At 46.3% G+C, this 24,354-nt stretch overlaps 1 protein-coding gene across 6 annotated transcripts in view; it reads right to left on the minus strand.

Moving 5' to 3' along the window:
• LOC146357041 (cholesterol 24-hydroxylase-like) overlaps positions 1 to 24,354 on the minus strand; it is a 68,935-nt gene that overhangs the window by 13,040 nt on the left and 31,541 nt on the right. For 5 of the 6 annotated variants that reach the window (XM_084839030.1, XM_084839051.1, XM_084839013.1 and 2 more), the window contains 4 exons: positions 24,102 to 24,258; positions 14,618 to 14,680; positions 7,295 to 7,367; positions 6,675 to 6,759 (listed from right to left, as the gene is read on the minus strand). In XM_084839030.1, the coding sequence (XP_084695156.1) occupies positions 6,675 to 6,759; positions 7,295 to 7,367; positions 14,618 to 14,680; positions 24,102 to 24,258 (378 nt within the window). The remainder of the gene's footprint in view (positions 1 to 6,674; positions 6,760 to 7,294; positions 7,368 to 14,617; positions 14,681 to 24,101; positions 24,259 to 24,354) is intronic. The other variant, XM_084839040.1, reaches the window with a different exon arrangement.

Below are 24,354 nucleotides of genomic sequence, written 5' to 3' on the forward strand. Positions count from 1 at the left end.
CCACCATGTGAACAGAATGCTGGACTAGATGGACCTTGGTCTGATGCAGCACGGTTCTTCTTATGTTCTTAAATATAGAGTGCCTCTGAGAGTGTGCAGAATGCTTTTCTTTCACCACTGAGCACTTACATTCTCCCCCTATCAATTCTATTCCCCTCCATACAACCATCCCTCCTCATCCTACCATCCTCCAGCAACTTTCCATCAAAACAGATGTTTTGTGCAACTCTCCTCTACCTCCTCCTTGTTATGCATAAGCTGTCATTGTATCTTCCTCCCCATAACTTCATTTGTGCCAAGACTTCACCAGGATTCAGCCAGTGAGTCTGTTTTCAAAACTAGGGCTCATTTATGGGGAAACTCTGAGCATGTACTAAGTGCCTTTCCCTCACCACTGAAGCTAGAGTTCATGCAAAAAAACAACAACCCACACACAAATGGTGAAACATGCATAGGACTGAGCTGAAAGGGTAGTCAATTCATTAGACGGAATTGGGCAGGCACGGTATTAAGCCTGCAACACCATGTTCACACCTCAGGACTTATTTCTGAGTAAACATGCAGAACACAAGGTGCAGACCTCCCTGCAAAAGGAACTTGTGCTGGAATCCTATGCACACTTTCATGAGGGTAAGCCTCATTAAACATAATGGGACTTCTCAGTAGGCATACATAGGATTGCGTAAATTAGAAATATTTATCTCCCCTCAACTTAAAAAACAAACCAAAAACTCCTATTTTTTAAATTAAAGCTTTCTGTTCATAGGAACATGAGAAGCTGCCTTATACTGAGTCAGGCCTTGGGTCCATCTAGCGCAGAATTGTTGACACTGACTGGCAGCAGAGGCTCTCCAGAGTTTCAGGCAGGATTCTTTCCCAGCCCTACCTGGAGATGAAGGGGATTGAACTGGGACCTTCTGCATGCCAAGCACCTGCTCTCCCACTGAGCTACAGCCCTTCCTATTGCTGGATAATGGCAACTGACAAACAAAACAGCCCCAGATTTGTTTCTCTGTGACCATGTGAACCCAATTTCTGAAAGACTTGAGTGAGAGAAAAACCAACCCTCTTGTCTGTTTGTATAAAGTAAAATACAGCTCAGAACTTCTCTTGCCCGCCAAAGAGAATTCTCTTTAAGAATTCCTCAAGATATGCTCTGGGTGGATTAAAGAAGAGAAAGAAAGCAAGAACAGGATAGGGGAGGGGAGGGAAGAAGAAAAGAAGAATGGTGATTGGAAATGTGCGTGGGGGTGGGGGGTAGAGAGAATTCCCTAAGCCAAGTGGCTCCTTTCAGAGAGGTAGTACTTCAGAGGAATTTAGGAGGCTGTGGAGGGTTTGTAAGGATTGCATGTACTCAAATGAACTGTATGATGTGAGGTGGCTGAGGGCTCTTCCTAGCTTTTCTAAAACTGTAGAAGCTATTCAAAAGCCTCAGCAGTTTCTCAATCATGACACCACATAGTCCTAACCCTCCCTTTGGGATTATTTGAGTCCTACAGCTATTTAGGAGAAATTAAAGTGGAGGGGGAGAAAGAAGTTTGTGGAGGCTGATTGGATCCTTTGCTGCTACTAAACTTCTGCAGAATCCAAAGGTTCCAGTTTGGGGCAGTAAAATCAGATGCCATGTGAAATACCAGTATTTCACATGGAGCTCTTTCTTCCCTTCCTTCTCCCTCTTCAAAATTTCATTGCAGGCAAGCTCCCAGCAGTGGGCATGTAAGAGCAGAAAAGAAAAGTAGGGGGCGGGGGAGAGGTTTTCTGCACCTCAAAAAAAACAACAACCTACACCAGAGATTAGGGATAGTGACATCCTAAGGGTCATGTTAAACACCTTCTGATTAGGAGCTCTAATCCCCTGGGTGGCTTGACAGTTTTTACTTTTTGTTTTAGACTTTGAGAAAAGGAAACTTTACGCATGGCTAGTGCTACTGGACCTAACTGTCTGAAATTTGGTAGGTTCAGTCAGCTCCATAGGGCCTGCCAGGAGACAAGAAGGCCTTCTTAAATGAACAATGGGAAGAAATCGAGGAAAACAATAGAATGGGAAAGACTAGAGATATTTTCAAGAAAATCGGAGATCTCAAGGGAATGTTTTGTGCAAAGACGGGCATGATATAGGACAAAGAAGGCAGGGACCTAACAGAAGCCAATGAGATTAAGAAGAGGTGGAAAGAATACACAGGAAAGAACTATACAGGAAAGATCTTAATGTCCCTGATAGCCATGATAGTGCGGTCACTGAACTGGAGCCGGACATCCTAGAGAGTGAAGTCAAGTGGGCCTTAGGAAGCATTAGTAACAACAATGCTAGCGGAGATGACAGTATTCCAGCTGAGCTATTTAAAATCCTAAAAGATGATGCTGTTAAAGTGCTGCATTCAATATGCCAACAAATTTGGAACACTCAGCAATGGCCGCAAGACTGGAAAAGGTCAGTTTACATTCCAATTCCAAAGAAGGGCAATGCCAAAGAGTGTTCAAACTACCGCACAATTGCGCTCATTTCACATGCCAGCAAGGTGATGCTCAAAATCCTACAAGCTAGGCTTCAGCAGTATGCGAACCGAGAACTACCGGAAGTACAAGCTGGGTTTCGAAGAGGCAGAGGAACTAGAGATCAAATCGCCAACATTCGCTGCATCATGGAGAAAGCAAGAGAATTCCAGAAAAACGTCTATTTCTGCTTCATTGACTACGCTAAAGCCTTTGATTGTGTGGATCACAACAAACTGTGGCAAATTCTTAAAGTGATGGGAGTACCAGACCACCTTACCTGTCTCCTGAGAAACCTGTACGAGGGTCAAGAAGCAACAGTAAGAACCGGACATGGAACAACCGAGTGGTTCAAAATTGGGAAAGAAGTATGACAAGGCTGCATATTGTTGCCCTGCTTATTTAACTTATATGCAGAGTACATCATGAGAAACGCCGGGTTGGATGAGTCACAGGTCGGAATTAAGATTGCCAGGAGAATTATCAACAACCTCAGATACGCAGATGACACCACCCTAATGGCAGAAAGCGAAGAGGATCTAAAGAGCCTCTTGTTGAGGGTGAAAGTGGAGAGTGCAAAAGCTGGTTTGAAAGTCAACATTAAAAAAACTAAAATCATGGCATCTGGCCCCATCACTTCCTGGCATAGAGAAGGGGAAGAAATGGAAGCAGTGACAGATTTTATTTTCTTGGGCTCCAAGATCACCGCAAACGGTGACTGTAGCCCTGAAATTAAAAGATGCTTGCTCCTTGGGAGGAAAGCTATGGCAAACCTAGACAGCATAGTAAGAAGCAGAGACATCACCTTGCCGACAAAGGTCCGCATAATCAAAGCTATGGTTTTCCCAGTCTCCTGAGAAACCTGTACGAAACCAGAGATCATATGGCTCTGAGAGCTGGAATATAAGGAAGGCTGAGCGCCAAAGAATTGATGCTTTCGAACTGTGGTGCTGGAGAAGAATCTTACGAGTCCCCTGGACTGCAAGGAGGTCAAATCAGTCAATCCTAAAGGAAATCAACCCTGAGTGCTCATTGGAAGGACAGATACTGAAGCTGAAGCTCAAATAATTTGGCCACCAAATGCAAAGAGAAAAGTCACTGGAAAAGACCCTGATGCTGGGAAAGATTAAAGGCAAAAGAAGAAGGGGACGGCAGAGGATGAGATGGCTAGACAGCATTACCGATGCAATGAATATGAATTTGAGCACACTCCGGGAGAGAGCGGAGGACAGGAAGGCCTGGCGTGCTATGGTCCATGGGGTCACGAAGAGTCGGACACGACTTAACGACTGAACAACAACAATTAAAAAATTATAGCTCTTTACTTTGACAGATTGTCTTGGAAAAAGCAAAATTTACCTGTGGCTAGCACAAAAGCCACTGGACCTAACTGCCTGAAATTTGGTACATTTACTCAGCTGCTTGGGGGCTACCAAGCCTCCAAATTTCATGTATTTATCATACAAACCAAAACGTTATGGCTGTTTTTGTTTTCCAATGCAAGTCAATAGGAACATGTAAAAAAAAAAGGCAATTAGGGCAGCTCAAAAGATCTGGGGCACAGCTCAAAAAAGATCCGGGGCCTGTGTCCAGGTAGGCCCATTCTAATGATGCCCCTGCTCAGCAGTGAAAAGACATCATACAATTGTTGCTGAAGAGGAATAAGTGAAGGAAAGGCCTTTTTGCATGACCACATACAGTATGGCTCATCTGTATTTCAGAGTTCTACCATTGTCCCACAAGCTCTGATTCAGAAACAATAGCACAATAACTTCCATGCTTGATGGATCCAAGAGGTTCTGTTGTCTCTCACCAACCAATCATCTGTGGTTTCTTACCAACCACCAACCAATCACCTGTATTCATGACCTTTGCCCATCTTGGCTTCTTACATGACCAGCTGGGCCCAGGAGGTTATTAATCCCTCCCGCACTGAAAGAGGGAGCTGTCCCAGAAGCCTTGAAGTGGGCAGCTGTGAGGCCACTCCTTAAGAAAGCCCTGCTGGATCCAGATTTTAACAACAATTGCACATCATGAATATCACCTTTTGGGGCAAGGTGCTTGACAAAGTGGTGGCAGTCTAACTCCAGAAACTGTTGGATGAAGCAGATTATCTTGAGTCTATATTCTAGCCCCATTTTAATCTGGGATTTGGCACTGAAACAAACACTGGTCACCCTGATGGTGACCTCTGTTAGGTAACAGACAGGGAGAGGGTGACCCTGTTGATTCTCCTTTTGGCAGGTTTTGATATCATCGACCAAGGTACCTTGCTGGACCAGCTCTGTGAGCTGCGGCCTACAGAGATATGGTGGCTCCACTCATATCTGCAGGGTCAGTTTCAGAAGGTAGCATTGGGGGACGTTTGCTCAACCCTATAACATTTGAGCTGTGAGGTCTCACAAGGTTCCATCTTGTCCCCATGCTCTTTTACATCATATGAAACCATTGGATGAAGTCATTCAGGGAGTTGGAGTGAGGAGTCATTAATATGCTGATAACACCCAACTCTATTTCTCTGTATCATCTGAGGCTGTGAAGTTGCTGAAGCACTGTCTGCCCTCAGTAATGGGATGGATGAGGGCCAATAAACTGAAACTGAGTCCTGACAAGATGGAGACACTGTGGGTAGGTTGTTCCTGGCTCTGGGAATTTGGTGTTCAGCTTGTTCTGGATGGGGCTGCATCTCCGCTGAAGGAGGAGCTGTGCAGCCAGCTTGGGAGGTGCACCTTGATCCAACATTGTCACTAGAGACCCAAGAGGCCTCAGTGGCTTGGAGCACCTTTTATCAGCCTCAGCTGGCTTGTCAGCTGCAGGCTTTCCTGGACAGGGAAAGCCTTGCCACAGTGATCCGTGCTCTTGTAACAGCCAGGCTGGATTACTGTAATGAGTTCTATGTGGGGCTACCCTTGAAAACATTTGGAAACTTCAACTCGTGCAGAATTTGGCAGCTAGAATTCTAACCAGTTGACCTAGATGGAAACGTGTTATACCAATTCTTAAGGAATCACATTATCTCCATATCCACTACTGAGTCCAATTCAAGTTGCTGGTTAACACCTTTAAGACCCTAATTGGCTTGGAGCCCAAATTCCTGAAGGCGCGCCTTGTCTCATATCATCCTGCCGGTGCCTTGTCTCATATCATCCTGCCGGTGCATTGAGATCTTCCAAGGTCCTTCCCTAAGTACCATCAGTGAGAGAAAAACAGTATGCAATTACAAAAGAGAGGGCCTTCTCTGTGGTGGCAGCCTGACTTTTGAATGCCTTCCTGAGGAATATATGATTGACACCAACCTTGCTTTCTTTTTGCACCAAATCAAAATTAAAAAATAATTACATATTTTTTATTTATTGATCTGTTTGTTTGCTGGTTGAATACTTCTAATGCCTCTTATTTTTAATTTTATTGTTATATTTTGTGTATGTGTGCATATACGTGTGTGTATAGTTAGTAATGTACACTGTCCTGAGATCCCTTGTGGGTGAATCAAAAATAAACAAACACATTTTACAATGAAGAAGAAAGTCAGGAAAAAATACACAAGATGGGGCACATCTGGGAATGGATGGGGGATTTGTATTGCTTACCACCAGTAACTTCCTAGGGAATATGGAATATACAACAGGTGCCTAAGACACTTGCATGCGCTCTCCAGGGGAAAGTATCACATTTTCCCCAGGTTCAAAACACATTTGAGTGCTTGGAAAACATGATATCCCATAAGAAACTCATGATCCCAAAGGAGGACACATAAATTTGTACAAGAGAGAAGTAACAAGAAAGGAATATTTACTGCAAAACACAAAAATAAAAGAACTGCATTGCCCCTACTTTCATAGGGAGTGGAGCAGACAGGACTAGAGCAATGTGAGGGGCTCATACATTTTGTATGTCCAGCATTTTGAACATGAAATGGTATCACAGCATTATCCTTTTTGTTCTGGTAACATGGTTGCAAAGATTTCACTCAACAATTAGAAAAGGTGTCAGTGTGGGGGTCCTAGAGCATCTTTTTTGCTGTGTTTACATTTGGAGGTAAAGAGCTTTGCGACACTCTCCTTAAATGATGCCACATTTTGTTTGGAAACAATGTACTACACTCAGCAGTGATGCTATAGCATAGCAAAGAGGATTCAGAGCAGTTCTGGGTTACCTGTGGCCTCATTATTCAAGTGTACCTGTGATAGGTATTTGAGCTTCCCAAGATCTTCATAAGCAACATCTCTCTTCATGCCAATGACTTCATCCACTTCAGCCTGAAGTCTAAGAATCAGAGTTGGGAGATCTCACTGGCAACTCATCTTTTGTAATCAGAAAAATAGCAAACTGGCATGCACTGGCATTCATACAATCATAGCATGGAAATGTGACAGCAGTCTTTAAAATAGTAGTTTTGAGTATGAAAGGCCTTAGGGACATTTCTCACAGTATTTTTGTGGGTATTTTATACACACACACACACACACACACACACACTTCATTGTGACTGAACTTGGGTACCTGCCCATATAGTCAAGGACCCCATATCTATAGGAAATATGAATTCCTCTGATTGAATAGAGTAGAAAAATGCTGCTGTGATCATGGTAATTACTAGTGACTCTGTCCATGATTTCCTGGTTCACACATTACAATTGGCCATAAAAACAAGTACCTGAACATGGTCAGGACTTGCTTGTGTATACAAAAAAAAAAAAAGGGGGGGGGAAAGAGGCAAATCTTGAAGCAAGTGGAAAACTGCAACTTCCTGACACCACGATCACAGACAAGCTAAGAAAAAAACACACAGTTTACCTACTTTGTAAGTATTTCTGGGTGCCGTCCCAGCTCCATTATTGTGAAAGTTAACTGATTGGAAGACGTTTCATGACCTGCAGGACAAAGAATCTTATTTAAGTGGGGGAGAGTGGTAGGAATCAAACTAGAGATTGGAATTAGCCATTTTATAAAAGAAAGAAGTTCAGCTTAAAATGCTTCCCATATAGTGGCAGAAATTTAATTTGCCTTTGTCAACAGAAGCCAACAGCAAACTATGAGCTTTCTTTTTCCATAGAGTGGTTCCTGGAGATGGAACACAGATTCTCCTGGTGGACTCACAATGTTAGCTTAGCCTGTAGCTGTGTGGATAGCTCCCTTCTCTCCTTCTTTTATCGGTTAATAAAACCCTGAGCCTCCCAGCGGTAAGAGGCTAACCTTCAGTGAGCGAGTATTTGAGGATAACACAGACCTTGATGCATTGTCACAACCTGCAGGGTTGGGTGGCTGCAGAAGGTCCTAAATTATGTTCCACACATTTATTGTTGTTGTTTATTCGGTCAGTCGCTTCCGACTCTTCGTGACTTCATGGACCAGCCCACGCCAGAGCTTCCTGTCAGCTGTCACCACCCCCAGCTCCCCCAAGGTCAAGTCCGTCACCTCCAGAATATCATCCATCCATCTTGCCCTTGGTTGGCCCCTCTTCCCTTTGCCTTCCACTTTCCCTAGCATCAGCATCTTCTCCAGGGTACTATCCTGTCTTCTCATTATGTGGCCAAAGTACTTCAGTTTTGCCTTTAATATCCTTCCCTCAAGTGAGCAGTCTGGCTTTATTTCCTGGAGTATGGATTGGATTGATCTTCTTGCAGTCCAAGGCACTCTCAGAATTTTCCTCCAGCACCACAGTTCAAAAGCATCTATCTTCCTTCACTCAGCCTTCCTTATGGTCCAGCTCTCGCAGCCATAGGTTACTATGGGGAATACCATTGCTTTAACTACGAGGACCTTTGTTGTCAGTGTGATGTTTCTGCTCGTTCCACACATTACACAGTGGCCAATGTATCATTTCTGCTATGAATGCTATACTGTAGACTCTAGGGCAACTGTCAATCCAAACTCCATCTCATATGTATCTGTATGATTCAATCATTAGTAAATGCATGTGTGTTGTTCCCACATATTACATTTTTACATATACAGAAAAAGTTTTGTATGAACCTGTCAAAAACATAATGTGCTGACTTACTGGAGGCAGGTTGGTGTCCTACCAGAAAACAGAGGAAAGGAATGTGTACCCGAAGGAGCAGTCACCTCTAGCTTGAACATCCAACCAGGTTGAAATGTGGCACAGATTAGGGATGCTGATTCTCCTGTTGAATGCAACCGACGTTGCTACTGCACGAGTAGAGTGAGCTTGAACAGGAGCAGACAGTCCAAGACCAGTACAAGATGACCCATAAGGCAAAGCACTGTGTTCAGACTGGGAACCCTTTGTGCTTGCCACTGTAGCATACAAACAGATAGGGGGACTGCCTGAATGACTTAGTCCTCAACTTGTAAAAAGCCAGTGCCCAGCAAACATCCAGGCCATGATGGGCCGACTCAAGTGTAGTAGACGGAGAGGGAAAGAAAGCTGGAAGTACGACGTTCTGGTTGAGATGGAATTTGGACACCACTGTGGGAAGGAAGCTTGGGTTGGGATGGAGAACCACCTTGTCTCTATGAAAGGTGAGGTAGGGAGGATCCACACGCAGGGTGCATAGCTTGCCAGAACACCATGCTGATGTAATGGCAACCAAAAATGTCACAAGACAGGAGGCGACGATCTATAGTTGCCCGTGGTTCGAAAGGCTTGGAAAGGTGTTGAAAGACAACACCTGTAGGACGACAGATAAGCTCCAACTCAGTATCATTCATGAAATTGGAGGAGCTAGTTTCTGGACTCCTCGGAGAAATTGCTTCACTTTCAGATGTGAGAAGATGGTGAAACCTTCAACGGGAAAGGGAGAAGCAGAGACAGTAGCCAAGTAAACATGGAGAGAATGAAGTTTTAAATCTCTGTCAAACAGTGACAAAAGGAATTACAGAACTTGGTGCATGGAGCAACCAACAAGATCAAAATCTTTGGTACATGTGAATGACAAGGAAAACCACCCACTTATGGGTGTATGATCATCTCATGGTGGGTTTGCAAGAGGCATTGAAGATGTGCTGGATCAGAGCAGGGACCAGATCACTGGATCCCCCATGTCATCATGCGGAGCATTTGGAGGTCCAGGTTCTGAACCTGTCAGGAGCGCCCTAGCTGCCTCTTACAGTCTACTCCAATAGCCAACTCAAGACACAGACAAAAGGATTCTTTTCAAGGCTTTAATCCTTTTACAACTTAATGACTCTTCTAGATGCTAATCACCAGCGACTAAGCAAGGAACAGCACTGAGGAAAGATAGCAGAGTAGCCTATGCTCCAGGTAAGGCAGTTGGTCCCCATTTGAAGGAGAATCACGGGAAGACCCTGAACTTATGGGCTAGGGAGAGATCCTCCCTCTTTCCCTTGGGTCCTCGGGATGTGACCGTTGCTTGCACGCCAAACAAGCGCTACGCCTCCTTTCCACGCCCTCCATCTGTCGTCGCTCCCTGTGTCGGCGTCGAGCGTCCAGCAAGCCCCCCTCCAGCACTCTCTCGCTGCCAGGGTCACTATCTATCTCAGGAATGCTGGCAGGAGGAATCTCTGCCAGCTGCTGTGCCTGTGAGAGATGAGCGAGCTCCTCTCCCACGGATTGCTGTTCCTCCTCAGAATCAGAACTGCTCTGGGGTTCTATCGGCTCAGTTTCCACCCTCACAGAACCCTGCCTCGCTCCTGGGTGAGAAGATGCGGTACTGCCGGGAGCCAAACATAATCCTTCTGCGCAAGGCGCAGAAGGGAGGCAAACCATGGCTGGTGAGGCCACAACGGGGTGATGAGGATGCACTATGTGCCATCTGTCCCTATCTTTGTCAGAACCTTGGTGATGAATGGAAAGGGGGGAAAGACATAGACAGTCACTCTCACACTGCCCTTGATCATGTAAACATGAAGGCGTCCCCCAGCGATTTTGGTTCTAGGCCCATTCAGTTACAGATTGTCCCTGTGGGCAAAAAGGTTGATCACCGTTGCACCCCACTTCCAGAAGAGGTCAGTCAGGACTTCTCTGTCCATCTCCTACTCATGGGAAGTCAGAAAAGTCTGGCTGAGCCAGTCTGCAAGTACATTATCCACACCAGCCACATGGATCGCAACCAGACAGATCCAATGCGACATGCACCAATGAAAAATCTGGAAAATGAGGGCAACCAGAGGGAGTGATCTTGTTCCCCCCTGCTTGTGCGATGCTATCTGGACCAGTCTGCCCATGAGATCCATGCCCAGAGTGCCTTGTTGACTGCCCTCAACTCTAGTAGGTTGATGTGTGGCTTCCTCAGGCGACCATTGACCCTGTACTGTGAGACTCCCACAGTGAGCTCCCCATCCAAAGAGGGAAGCATCCATAGTCACTACCCAGGATGGGGAGGGCTGAAGTAATAGTACACCCCGAACAAGGTGATCTTGCATCATCCACCAGTGCAGCAAAGTCCTTACCCATGAGGGGAGTCAGAGCCAGGTATGGCGGTCATCCTGCTCGGTACTGAAGCTGTGGAGGAATCAGTTCTGCAAGATCTGCATATGCAAGTGGGCATACTGTATGACCAATGTTGTTGCGGCCATCAGAGCAGGGAGGTGCTGGATTGTAAATGCTGTAGTAGTTGCCTGAAGAAGTAACTTGGTTGCCAGGGAAGCTAAGGAATGGACCTGATCTTCAGGGAGGAATGCCCAGCCAGACCATGAATCAAGGAGATCCCCAATAAACTGGAATGTTTGCACTGGCTGCAGATGTGACTTCTCATTGACGTAGAGGCTGAAGTCACTTAGGACACCACAGGGCATCTTGACCGACCAAAGAAGCTGTCACCTGGTTGACGCTACCAATAGCCTGTCAATATATGGGTAGATCTCTACCCTGTGCACCCAAAGGTAAGACTACACTACTGCATTGCACTTCATGAAGACCCTCGAGGAAGTAGCTAGGCTGAAAGGTAATACCCAAAATTGGTAAACACTGGTCCTGATTGGGAAGCAGAGCTAGTGTTGGTAAGCCCTCTCAATCACGATGTGAACGAAGATGTCCTTCAGGTCAGTCAAGGCGAACCAGACTCCCTTGGACAGCTGTGGAAGCATTGTCGACAGGGGGGGCATGTGGAACTTCCTGGGTGTGATGTAGGTGTTGATGTCTTGGAGATCCAGGATAGGATAAAGCCCTCTATCCCTCTTTGGTACTGTGAAGTACTGGTTGAGATGGAATGTGGACACCACTGTGGGAAGGAAGCTTGGGTTGGGATGGAGAACTCAGTAGAACCCATCACTGAGATGACAAAGCAGGATGGGTTCAATGGCACCTTTCACCAAGAGGGTTTGTACTTCTTGCTGAAGGAGCTGCGATGGAGCTGTCATCTGGAAGGTCCGGAGTGGAGGGAGGGCATCAAACTCAATCCTGTAGCCACTCTGAAGGATGGAGAGGACCCAGGAATCTGATGTGATGTTGGCCCAGGCTGGCAGGAAAGAAGTCAGGCAAGCTCTGAATACAGGAGACAGAGCAGAGGGACATAGAAAGAGAGGGGAAGGGTCAAAGTTGACACTTGTTGCCCCCGTCACCTTTGTGGCTAAAGCTCCTAAACTTGGCCGAGGAGTACTGCTTTCTCAGCACTGGGGCCTACTTCAAGATGTTTGCCCTAATCCAATTGTTGGTAGGGCTACTGAGTCACAGGGGGTCGATACCAGCGGCACTGGTTGTTTGAAGGTGGTGGTTGGCTCAGCCCCATTCAGCATGCCATAGTACATGCCTTCTGTACCAAATCCTTGTCTCATAAGTCCTGGAATTGAAAAGGCCTTGGCCATCAAATGGCAAGTCCTCAATACGAGACCAAGCCTCCTGGGATAGACCTTCAGACTTTAGCCAGGTGGGGCACCTCAAAGCAGTTGTACCAATGAGAACCTTGGTACCTCAGTCCACCTGGGGCCAAGAGATCTTTATCTGCTACCTGGATAGGTGCATGGCCTCACTCTGAAACACCCAAGCAAGGTCTTTCTTGTCCTCGGGAAGGTGGTTGATGAGGTGCCGAGCTTTCTCCCAGAGGAAGAGCTGATACCCAGACATAGCTGCCTGGTAACTGGATACCTTGATAACCAAGGATGCTGAGGAATCCAGCCATCTGCCAAGCAAAACCAAGAGGATGACCCTCCTTGTCAACAGGAGAAGAGTGTAGTCTTCTTGATTTACCCTGCGCTGCCTTGGCAATGATCGAGTTCAGAGCAGGGTAAGTGACGAGGCACTCAGGGTCCTTATCCTGAACTCAATAATGCCCTCAAGCAATTTAGACATGGAAGGCATAGTTGACCGGTGCTTCCACAACTGTTTTATAGCATGGTGTACAGCGGGAAGAAGCGGAATCACCACCAGCCTGGAAAGTTCTGTATTCACTGCATCGAACACCGTGTCTTGAATAGTAGAGACAGGTCGCTGCAACTCAGGTCCCAATGAGTGGGCCATGCAAATGACCTGATCTGAGAACAGTCCCAAGTCTTCTGATGGGAGATTGCATCCTGGGATCCCACTGCTGCATTTGGTGAGGAGATGGCCGGGTGCAGGGAAGACCGTGACATCAAGTCCAACGGAATCCAGGGATCCAGGGTGACGCGACCAAGGCCCTCCATACCGAGGGGATTGGTATTGATCTTGACAAGGTGGCAAAGGGGGCGGTTGAATCGTGGAAGCATCCCTGATTTCACCCTCAAACATTGATGCAATCGGAACCGGGTCTTGTGTCAGGACCAATACAGCCATCGGTATCGGAGATTGTAGCATTGGTGGAGGAGCAGGAATTGTGATCGGAGCCAGTGATCGCAGTCGGTCCTGTGCTGACTCTTCTGCCTTTTTAGAGCTTTTCTTTTTCTTCTTAGTTTCAGGAGAAGGTTTTGGTGACAATTTAGAAGCTCTGGCCTTTTTTTATTACCAACAAAAGTGTCAACAACTGTCGGGGATGTGTGTGTCTTGTCTGCTCAGAGGCTCTGTTTGTTTCAAAGTCTGAGCTAGACAATGGGGCAACCCCAACACTTGTATAGGCAGACACACCCTCAGCAGGCTAAGAGAAAGGTCTTTGGCTCCTCCACAGCCTCCAGCACGTTCCTCCAGGGGACAGCCCTTAGCCGATCTGATCGGTTCCTTCGAGCCTGTTTGGTAGAAGCCTAACAATGTGCACAGGCTTCTACCTTGTGCCCTTCTCCTAGGCAGAAAAAACACAAAGAATGTCCATCAGAGGTAGCTTACTCCCACAATGAACACACTTCCAAAAAGGAGTCTGGAGGCCATACATTTGTTGGGCAATTGCTAGATCATGAAAACAAAACAACAGATAATATAAAATGAAGTAAAAAGAATGAAGAGCAATAGACAGAAGAAAAAGAGAGAAGGGAAACCTCAGCAAAATGCTTTCAGATGAACTGAATGTAGAAAAGTTCCTTCATGTGGCTGCCACAATGGCAGTTGAAAGAGAAGCGAGGGAACATGCTAGGGACATGTGTGCTGAGGTGGAGGGTTCCCACCAAAATTCCTCAGCTATAGAAGTTTCCTGAAAGGGGGATCTGCGCAGGCACAGAGCCCATATATGTGATGCACAGAGACCACGAAGAAGAACCAGTGTTTGCAAATCTATTACAAACCACTCTTTCAATCTCTTGTTTATCAAGGGCCATGGTGCACATACATCATGAAACAGTGTGAACTCTGGGAAAGGGAGGGGGAAATATCTCCAAAGAGGGGAGGTAGGCAGGGGAAGAGAGAAAGCTGGTCTCCAATTTGGAAGCTATAGTTAAATAACCTATAACAACTGCTGAGCAACTCTTCCAGCACCAAGTTTAAACTAAATCTGCCCTCCTACAAGTTAAACTTAAATTTCCTATTTACTTGCCAGTAAGTTTGGATATTGGACACAATCCAGCTTTAGCCATACACAATAGGGAGTCATATACAGCGGTTACTGACCCTGGACTGAGATGGACATTACATCCAGATCCAAATATGAATCTAAACAGTTCAACTGGGCCCAGATGAAAACATCTCTGTGTGGATACAGATCTCAAGGCTCTTTTGTGTTAGCAAATACAAAGATCTGTGTTATCATAAACCTCAAGCCTTCTTTTATGTTAGCAAACACAAAAGAAGCCATTTTAGTATGTCAGTTTCCTTTGGTGGAATGGTGTGACTATATATTTAAGGAGTAATAAATCTACGAACCTGCAATGAAGAAGGTAATGAAATTGTCCACCATATTTTCATCGTCACAGTCCCCTTCCTGTGCTGTCAAGATGGGAAACAAACAGCAAATGTTGATATACCTTCTGGACATAGAAGGTATTCTAGAGCACTGTAAATTCTAGAGCACTGTAAAAATAACAAAAGTTGGCAGGCAGAAATGGGACCTAGCTATAGTTGTTAATGCCCTAGTTATGGCCAAATTAACTTATTGCAATGTGCTCTATATAGGTCTGCTTTTGAAAAGTGGTTGGAAGCTTCAGCCAATTTAGAATAAAGCTGCCAGATTATTATCTTCTGTAAGACATTCTGGTCATATCATTTCAGGGTTGTTCCAGTTACAATTTCCTTCTGGGCCCATTCAAAGCAGTGGTCTTGATTTGATTAGATTACTGTAATGCATGGGATTATGTTGAAAGACAGGTCAGAAATGTTAATTGGCTGCCAGGATGCTAATGGATATCCTGCATTATCTACACATGATTTTCAATTCATTTCTGGGCACAAGTTAGGGAGCAATCCTGTGGCCGCTAGTCAGTGGCTAGATGGCCACAGGATATCTGGTTGTCCAGGAACTGACCTTCCTCCCATTCCGCACTGCCTTGTAGGCAGCATGGAACAGCCCCGTGCTCCGCGCTCTGAAGTGAAGCGCGGAGTGGCCAAAATGGGGCATTCCAGGGCGGGGAAGGCAGAAGTGCCAGTACGACACATCGTATGTACCTGGCAGCCTCCTCCTCCTTTCCGCCTCCCCAAGGCTAGGTAGCCAAAATCAGCTGTCTAGCCGCAAATGCAGGGCAGGAGAAGCACGGAGGGAACGATCCCCTCCATGCTTCTCCTGCCATGCATTGGATAAGCAGTCGCCTCTGAGTTCGGAGGCGGCCACCTATCCCCACAGGATTGCACCCTTGAAGACCCTAAATGTTTGGGAAGTAGGTTATTCATAGGAGTGCCTGTACCTTTATGAACCTGCCTGGAACTTAACATCACCTTCAGACACTCTGTTCTCTGAACTGCCATTGGGAAAGTTCAGTTCGCGTCTTGTATGGCCAGACCCTTTTCAGTGGTGACTGCAGAATATTTGAGCGATCTTCCCCAGGACATTCATCAAGTTTCTTCTTTCATTGCCTTTAAAAAGGCCCTCTAGCTTTCTTCCCCTTCATGGATCGCTGCCTTGTTGTGGCGAAGGGGCTTGCGTAACTCAGTGAAGCCATAAGCTGTGACGTGCAGGGCCACCCAAGACGGACAGGTCATGGCAGAGAGTTCTGACAAAATGTGGTCCACTGGAGAAGGAAATGGCAACCCACTCCAGTATTCTTGCCAAGAAAGCCCCATGGAACGTATCACAAGGCTAAAAGAGATGACGCCGGAAGATGAGCCCCTCAGGTCGGAAGGTGTCCAATATACTACTGGGGAAGAGCAGAGGGTATTTCCAAGTAGCACCAGAAAGAGTGAAGCGGCTGGGCTAAAGCCGAAAGGACACTCAGCTGTGGATGTGTCTGGTGGTGAAAAGAAAATCCGATGCTGTAAAGAACAATATTGTTTAGGAACCTGGAATGTCAGATCAATGAATCAAGGTAAGCTGGAGGTGGTCAAACAGGAGATGGCAAGATTGAACATCGACATCTTGGGAATCAGCGAACTAAAATGGACAGGCATGGGCGAATTTAATTCAGGTGACCATCATATCTACTACTGTGGGCAAGAATCCCTTAGAAGAAATGGAGTAGCGCTCATAGTCAACAAAAGGGTGGGAAAAGCAGTACTGGGGTACAATCTTAAAAATGATAGAATGATCTCAGTACGAATCCAAGGCAAACCATTCAACATCACAGTAATTCAAGTCTATGCCCCAACCACTGATGCCGAAGAAGCTGAGGTTGATGGGTTCTATGAAGACCTACAACACCTTCTAGAACTAACACTAAAAAAAGATGTCCTCTTCATCATGGGGGATTGGAATGCTAAAGTAGGAAATCAAGAAATCACCGGGATAACAGGCAGGCATGGCCTTGGTGTAGAAAATGAAGCAGGACAAAAGCTAATAGAGTTTTGCCAAGAGAACACGCTGATCATAGCAAACACTCTTTTCCAACAGCACAAGAGGTGACTCTACACATGGACATCACCAGATGGTCAGTATCAAAATCAGATTGATTATGTCCTTTGCAGTCAAAGATGGAGAAGCTCTATACAGTCAGTCAAAACAAGACCTGGAGCTGACTGTGGCTCAGATCATGAGCTTCTTGTTGCAAAATTTCAGCTTAAATTGAAGAACATAGGGAAAACCACTAAACCATTCAGGTATGACCTAAATCATATCCCTTATGAATATACAGTGGAGGTGAGGAATAGATTTCAGGGATTAGACCTGATAGACAGAGTGCCTGAGGAACTATGGACGGAGGTCCGTAACATTGTTCAGGAGGCAGCAACTCAATCCATCCCAAAGAAAAAGAAATGCAAGAAAGCCAAGTGGCTGTCTGATGAGGCTTTACAAGTAGCTGAGGAAAGAAGGGAAGCAAAAAGCAAGGGAGAAAGGGGAAGATATATCCAACTGAATGCAGAGTTCCAGAGAATAGCAAGGAGAGACAAGAAGGCCTTCTTAAATGAACAATGCAAAGAAATCGAGGAAAACAACAGAATGGGAAAAACTAGAGATCTCTTCAAGAAAATCGGAGATCTCAAGGGAACGTTTTGTGCAAAGACGGGCATGATAAAGGACAAAGAAGGCAGAGACCTAACAGAAGCAGATGAGATTAAGAAGAGGTGGCAAGAGTACACAGAAGAACTATACAGGAAAGATTTTAATGTCTCCGATAGCCATGATAGTGCGGTCACTGAACTTGAGCCGGACATCCTCGAGAGTGAAGTCAAGTGGGCCTTAGGAAGCATTAGTAACAAAAAAGCTAGCGGAGATGACAGCATTCCAGCTGAGCTATTTAAAATCCTAAAAGATGATGCTGTTAAAGTGCTGCATTCAATATGCCAACAAATCTGGAACACTCAACAGTGGCCACAAGACTGGAAAAGGTCAGTTTACATTCCAATTCCAAAGAAGGGCAACGCCAAAGAGTGTTCAAACTACCGCACTATTGCGCTCATTTCACATACCAGCAAGGTGATGCTCAAAATCCTACAAGCTAGGCTTCAGTAGTATGCGAACCGAGAACTATCGGAAGTACAAGCTGGGTTTCGAAGAGGCAGAGGAACTAGAGATCAAATCGCCAACATTCGCTGGATCATGGAGAAAGCAAGAGAATTCCAGAAAAATGTCTATTTCTGCTTCATTGACTACGCTAAAGCCTTTGATTGTGTGGATCACAACAAACTGTGGCAAATTCTTAAAGTGATGGGAGTACCAGACCACCTTACCTGTCTCCTGAGAAACCTGTACGAGGGTCAAGAAGCAACAGTAAGAACCAGACATGGAACAACCAAGTGGTTCAAAATTGGGAAAGGAGTACGACAAGGCTGCATATTGTCCCCCTGCTTATTTAACTTATATGCAGAGTACATCATGAGAAATGCCGGGTTGGATGAATCACAGGTCGGAATTAAGATTGCCAGGAGAATTATCAACAACCTCCGATATGCAGATGATACCACCCTAATGGCAGAAAGCGAAGAGGATCTAAAGAGCCTCTTGTTGAGGGTGAAAGAGGAGAGTGCAAAAGCTGGTTTGAAACTCAACATTAAAAAAACGAAGATCATGGCATCTGGCCCCATCACTTCCTGGAATATAGAAGGGGAAGAAATGGAAGCAGTGACAAATTTTACTTCCTTGGGCTCCAAGATCACGATAGACGGTGACTGTAGCCATGAAATTAAAAGACGCTTGCTCCTTGGGAGGAAAGCTATGGCAAACCTAGACAGCATAGTCAGAAGCAGAGACATCACCTTGCCGACAAAGGTCCATCTAATCAAAGCTATGGTTTTCCCAGTAGTAATGTATGGCTGTGAGAGCTGGACTATAAGGAAGGCTGAGTGCTGAAGAATTGATGTTTTCAACTGTGGTGCTGGAGAAAACTCTTACGAGTCCCCTGGACTGCAAGGAGGTCAAATCAGTCCATCCTAAAGGAAATCAACCCTGAGTGCTCATTGGAAGGACAGATAGTGAAGCTGAAGCTCCAATATTTTGGCCACCTAATGCGAAGAGAAAACTCTCTGGAAAAGACCCTGATGCTGGGAAAGACTGAAGGCAAAAGGAGAAGGGGACGACAGAGGATGAGATGGCTAGATAGCATCACCGATGCAATGAATATGAACTTGAGCACACTCCGGAAGAGAGCGCAGGACAGGAAGGCCTGGCGTGCTATGGTCCATGGGGTCACGAAGAGTCGGACACGACTGAACGACTGAACAACAACTAGCTTTCTTGTGAATAATTCATGCTGACTTCCTGTTGTTTTCCCCCAGTTGTTTAGTTTTAAATTGTATTGCTCTTAATTTTATTCTATTGTTTTTCATTATTATTGTAAGCTGCCTTGTGAGGATACTGTAGAAAAATCATCAGGACTGCAACAGGTGCAGTGGGGGAATTTAACCCTTTCCTACAGTCCTGATGAAATCCACTCCTCTGAAGCTGCTGCTTCCTGCTCACATTATTTTCAAATATTTCTTGCAGCCCTAAGGGCTAAGGGCTTTTTTTTTTTTTTTTTTAAGGAAAGAGCAAAGATTCTTAAGATGCCACTGTGCATCAGATGCGCAATACTGCACATATGAAGTGGGATGATAGATTAGCAGAACAGACATGGCCCCTTTTATAATTCCTCTGGTCATTGCGGCTAATGGAGATTATAGAATATAGGAGGTAGAAGGCCTTGAGTGGATAATTGATTCTAACCTGCTGCCCTAAGACAAGATATCAAAATAACTCTGACTGATATCTTTGTCTAACCTTTTCTTTTATCCTTCCTAGAAAAGATGTCCCACAACTTTCTTAAGCATTTGATTGCAAGCCTACTCTTATAGTCAGGAAGAGTTTCCGTAACATATGACCCAAATTCAGCTCCCTATAGTTAAAGGTATTGCTTCTTCTACTATCTACTATCTGCAGTTCAGATAGGGAGAAAGCATTCCCTCTTCTTTATGAATATTTATAAAATTACAAATAAGGACCTATACAGGCCCTAAGGTTGGAAGCAGAGTCCCTGCTCTCAGGCATGTCATCAAGGTCAATTAGACTGGCAGGCATAGGAAACAGGCCCTTTTCAGTGGTGGCCCTGTCTTTTTGGAACTCCATTCCACAGAATGTGCATTTGGCCTCCTTAGTTGCCTTGAAATGGGCTTTAAGGAACTTTTAATTCCAAACTGCTTTGAATTGCCACTGCTGCTCTTGGGTTTTAATTTTTCATGCATATTTTTTCATCTTTGCTGGTCTGGATTGGGATGTTTTCATGCTGCTATTTAAAGTTTAATGTATTTTATATGTGTTTTACATTTTAAATTGTTTTAATGAATTTTTAGGATATTAAAATGTATTTATACATTGGTTATATTATTATATTGTCAATTTGTTAGCTATGTGCCTGGAAAAGTGGGATATTATTACGGAGACCTGGCTGGCCGAGGCTGCTGCTCCAACCCTTGCAGCCATGTGTCCAGCCGAATTTTCGTATGCACAGCAGCCGAGGGCTGGGGATCAGGGAGGGGGAGTGCCTGTTATCTACCGAGAGTCCTTGCTCTTCACCAGACCCCCTCTCCGGGAGACCAAGGTTGCTGAGTGCATGTACTGGAGGTTGGGCCCGAAGGGCAGTCTGGGGATTCTGTTCGTGTACCGTCCACCCCGCTGCACGACTGACTCCCTGGCCGAGGTGCTTGAGATGGTCTCTGATGTGCGTGTACAATCCCCTAACTTATTGGTGTTGGGGGACTTCAGCGTACATTCGGAGGCCATCCTCACAGGAGCACCTCGGGACTTCATGGAGACCATGGCCTCCTGGGAGCTGCACCATATTCTAACTGGGCCCACCCATGTAGCCAGTCATGCACTAGACCTTGTGTTTGTTTCTGGAGAAGCGGGGAGTGATCCGGAAGTCGGGAGTATATCCACCACCCCCTTGTCATGGTCAGATCACTATCTGGTGACGTTGGACTTCTCGGTTCCACAACCCCTCCGCAGGGGTGGAGGACCCATTAAAGTGGTCCACCCCAGGCGTCCTATGGATCCAAATGGATTCCTGAACACGCTTGGGGATTCTCTGGGGCATGCCAACGGCCACTCGGTCGTGACTAAGGATGGACGAAAGTCCCTTACCTGGTCCCACAGCTTGCTTCGCGGTGGGGGGGAGGCGCTTCGGTTCTCCCCCTGAAGTTCACGCTGGCGGGGGAGGCGCCCTGCTTCGCCCGGCCGAAATTCAGGCCTGGGAGAAGTGCCCCGTCTCCCCGGCCGCGAAATAAAAAAGTAAATGTAAAAAAAATACCACACACACACGTGATAGGCTACGTAAGGATTTACGTAGCCTATCATGGCTAGATTTCCAAAGTCAGCCGTGATAGGCTACGTAAATCGTTACGTAGCCTATCATGGGTGACTTTGGGGGGGGGAGAAAGTGCGTATGCAAATGGCGGCGCCCATGGGCGCCGCCATTTGCATTCCTTATTTGGGCCTGGGTAGTCTACGTAAAGATTTACGTAGACTACGGCGAAAATAAGGGCAACGCAAATAGCAACAGTGTGTGTGGTTTTTTTACATTTACTTTGTAATGGCGGCGGTGGCAGCCAGTCGGAAGACCGGCCACCACCCCCACCCCTGCTGAACCACCGCCGAACCGCCGCCAGGACCCGCCGCCGAGAGGGACATTCGAGGGAGGTAAGTCGCATCCCGGGGCGGGCAGAGAATTTCACCGCCAATTTCGGGGGGCCGAATGCGTTGGCATTCGGCCTCCCTGAGACTCGTGGAGAAATTCTCCGCCATCCCTAGTCGAGACCCTGGTGGGTGGCTGGAATGCTTCAATCACTGGGGCATTAGATCAAGTGGCTCCAAAACGCCCTCTCCCCCTGAACAGGGCTCGGACTGCACCATGGTTCAATCCCCGGTTACGAGCTCTGAAACAGGAGGTGAGACGGCTAGAGCACCGGTGGTGGAAGTCTCGCTCCAAAGACGATCAGACACGGGCTAGAGCTGTATCTTCAGCCTATCACGTGGCGGTGAAGGCAGCAAAAAAGGAATACTATGCTGCCTCTATCGCGTCTGCAGAGTGCTATCCCAGGAGGCTGTTCCAAGTGGTCTGGAGCCTGGTCGGTCCTGTGGCTCCAAAACCACTGGAGCATTCTAAGGCCTCCTGTGAGGCCTTGGCAAGGCACTTTGCAGATAAAATTGATCAGATTAGGTGTGTTACTTTGCATGCTATGGATACAGTTAGTGAGCAAGAGGCAGCCTGTGGCAAACCGGTTTTGTGGGATCGGTTCCAGCTTCTTCCTCCTGACTAAGTGGACAAGGTGCTTTCATCTGTCAGGCCGACCACCTGCTTACTTGATCCTTGCCAATCTTGGCTCATTATGGGCTGCAGAGAGAGACTGGGTGAGGAGATCAGGGCGGTGGTGAATGCCTCCCTTGAGGAGGGAGTGATGCCATCAGCCCTCAAGGAGGCAGTGATAAGACCGCTCTTAAAGAAGCCCTCCTTGGATCCCTAAGTTCTGAACAACTTTTGCCCAGTCTCAAATCTGCCATTTTTGGGCAAGGTGATTGAGCGGGTGGTGGCGATGCAGTTGAAGGCACACTTGGAAGAAACTGATTATCTAGATCCATTTCAGTTGGGCTTCAGGCTTGGGCATGGGACAGAACCGGCCTTGGTCACCTTGGTGGATGATATGAGGAGGGCTCTGGATAGGGGTGAATGCTCCTTCCTTGTTCTCCTCGACCTCTCAGCGGCTTTTGATACCGTTGACCATGGTATCCTCCTGGACCGCCTGGAGGGGTTGGGCATTGGAGACACCGTATTGCGGTGGTTCCGGTCCTTCCTCTCCGGCAGGTACCAGAGGGTAGCACTGGGAGAGGAGGTTTCGGACCCGTGGCCACTCACTTGTGGGGTGCCACAGGGTTCCATCCTCTCCCCGATGCTATTTAATATCTATGTGAAGCCGCTGGGGGCTATCATCAGGAGGTTTGGGGTGCGGTGTCATCAATATGTGGATGACACGCAGCTCTACCTCTCGTTTAAATCTTCACCAAGGTTGGCCGTAGAGTCCCTGTCCAAATGTCTGGAGACGGTGAGTGGCTGGATGGGTAGGAATAAGCTGAAGCTGAACCCTGACAAGACCGAGGTACTTTTGGTGGGAGACAAGAGGAGGCTGGGGGATGTTGACCTGGTGTTGAATGGGGTATGGCTACTCTTGAAAGACCAGGTCCGCAGCCTGGGGGTCATTTTGGACTCCCAGCTGTCCATGGAGGCTCAGGTGTCAGCTGTGAGCCGGATAGCGCTGTATCAACTCCATCTGATACGGCGGCTGCACCCCTTCCTTCCCGACCATCTGCTCCCATCGGTAGTACATGCACTGGTCTCCTCTCATTTAGACTACTGTAATGCGCTCTACGTGGCACTACCCTTGAAGACGGTTCGGAAGCTGCAGCTGGTACAGAACGCGGCAGCTCGCCTGATTAAAGGCAGCCGCCGGCGAGATCACATCACTCCAGTGCTGAAGGAGTTGCACTGGTTACCAGTTGTTTTCTGGGCCAAATTCAAGGTGTTGGTTTTGACCTTTAAAACCCTATATGGTTCCAGCCCAGCCTATCTTAAGGAGCGCCTCCAGCAGCACCAGACACGCCGCTTAACAAGATCAGCCTCGGATGGCCTTCTCTCTGTCACATCAGCCCGGACAGCTAGACTGGTGGGGACGAGGGAGAGGGCCTTTTCTGTGGTGGCCCCCACTCTGTGGAACTCCCTCCCTAGGGAACTCCGTCATGCCCCCTCTTTAATGAGCTTCCGTTGTGCATTAAAAACGTGGTTGTTCAGGCAGGCATTTGGGGTGGGTTAGGGTATTTTAGAAAATGTTTTTATTGTAGAATTTTATTGTTTTAAACTGTTTTATTGTATGCTGTACATCGCCCAGAGTGGCTGGGTGACCAGCCAGATGGACGATTAATAAATTTAATAATAATAATAATAATAATAATAATAATAATATAAATCCATCAATAAATAAATATTCTTATTAAATACTATATATAATAATTTTTTTAATACTACTAATAAAGTTAGTCATCCAAACTAAGACTATTTGTAGCTGATTTGTCCCACTGGAACTAATAGCTGTAATAGCACAATCCTATGCATGTTTAGACAGAAAAAAGTCCTACAACTCTCAGCATTCTTCATCCTGCCTTGCTGACTGGAGAATGCTAGGAACTGTAGTGCTTTTTTCTGTCTAAACATGCATAGGATTGTGCCCTAAACCACTTTCGTGCTGTTAAAGCTCAAGTGATACATGCAAATGATCAAGCTTCCTTCCACAAAGAGCCTCCTACCTGCACCCTTCAGTATTTGAGTGAGAATATCCAGTGGAACCTCTTCTCCATCCTGGATGGCCTTGCGCCTTTGATCGATACACTCCTTCCCAGTACGACGCAGCAGCCTTACACTTTCCTGAACCTCCTTCACCAGTTTTCTATTCCACGGCATGTACTAAAACAGGTAGATTTGAACTGCAACTTATATTTGCTGTTTTAATAATACTGGATGTTGTTAATTATAGTATACATTTTTTCAAGCTGCATTGAG

This window comes from Heloderma suspectum, chromosome 1 (assembly GCF_057233095.1).
Source record: "Heloderma suspectum isolate Gila_16-S chromosome 1, 16-S_ref, whole genome shotgun sequence".
NCBI classification, from domain to species: domain Eukaryota; kingdom Metazoa; phylum Chordata; class Lepidosauria; order Squamata; family Helodermatidae; genus Heloderma; species Heloderma suspectum.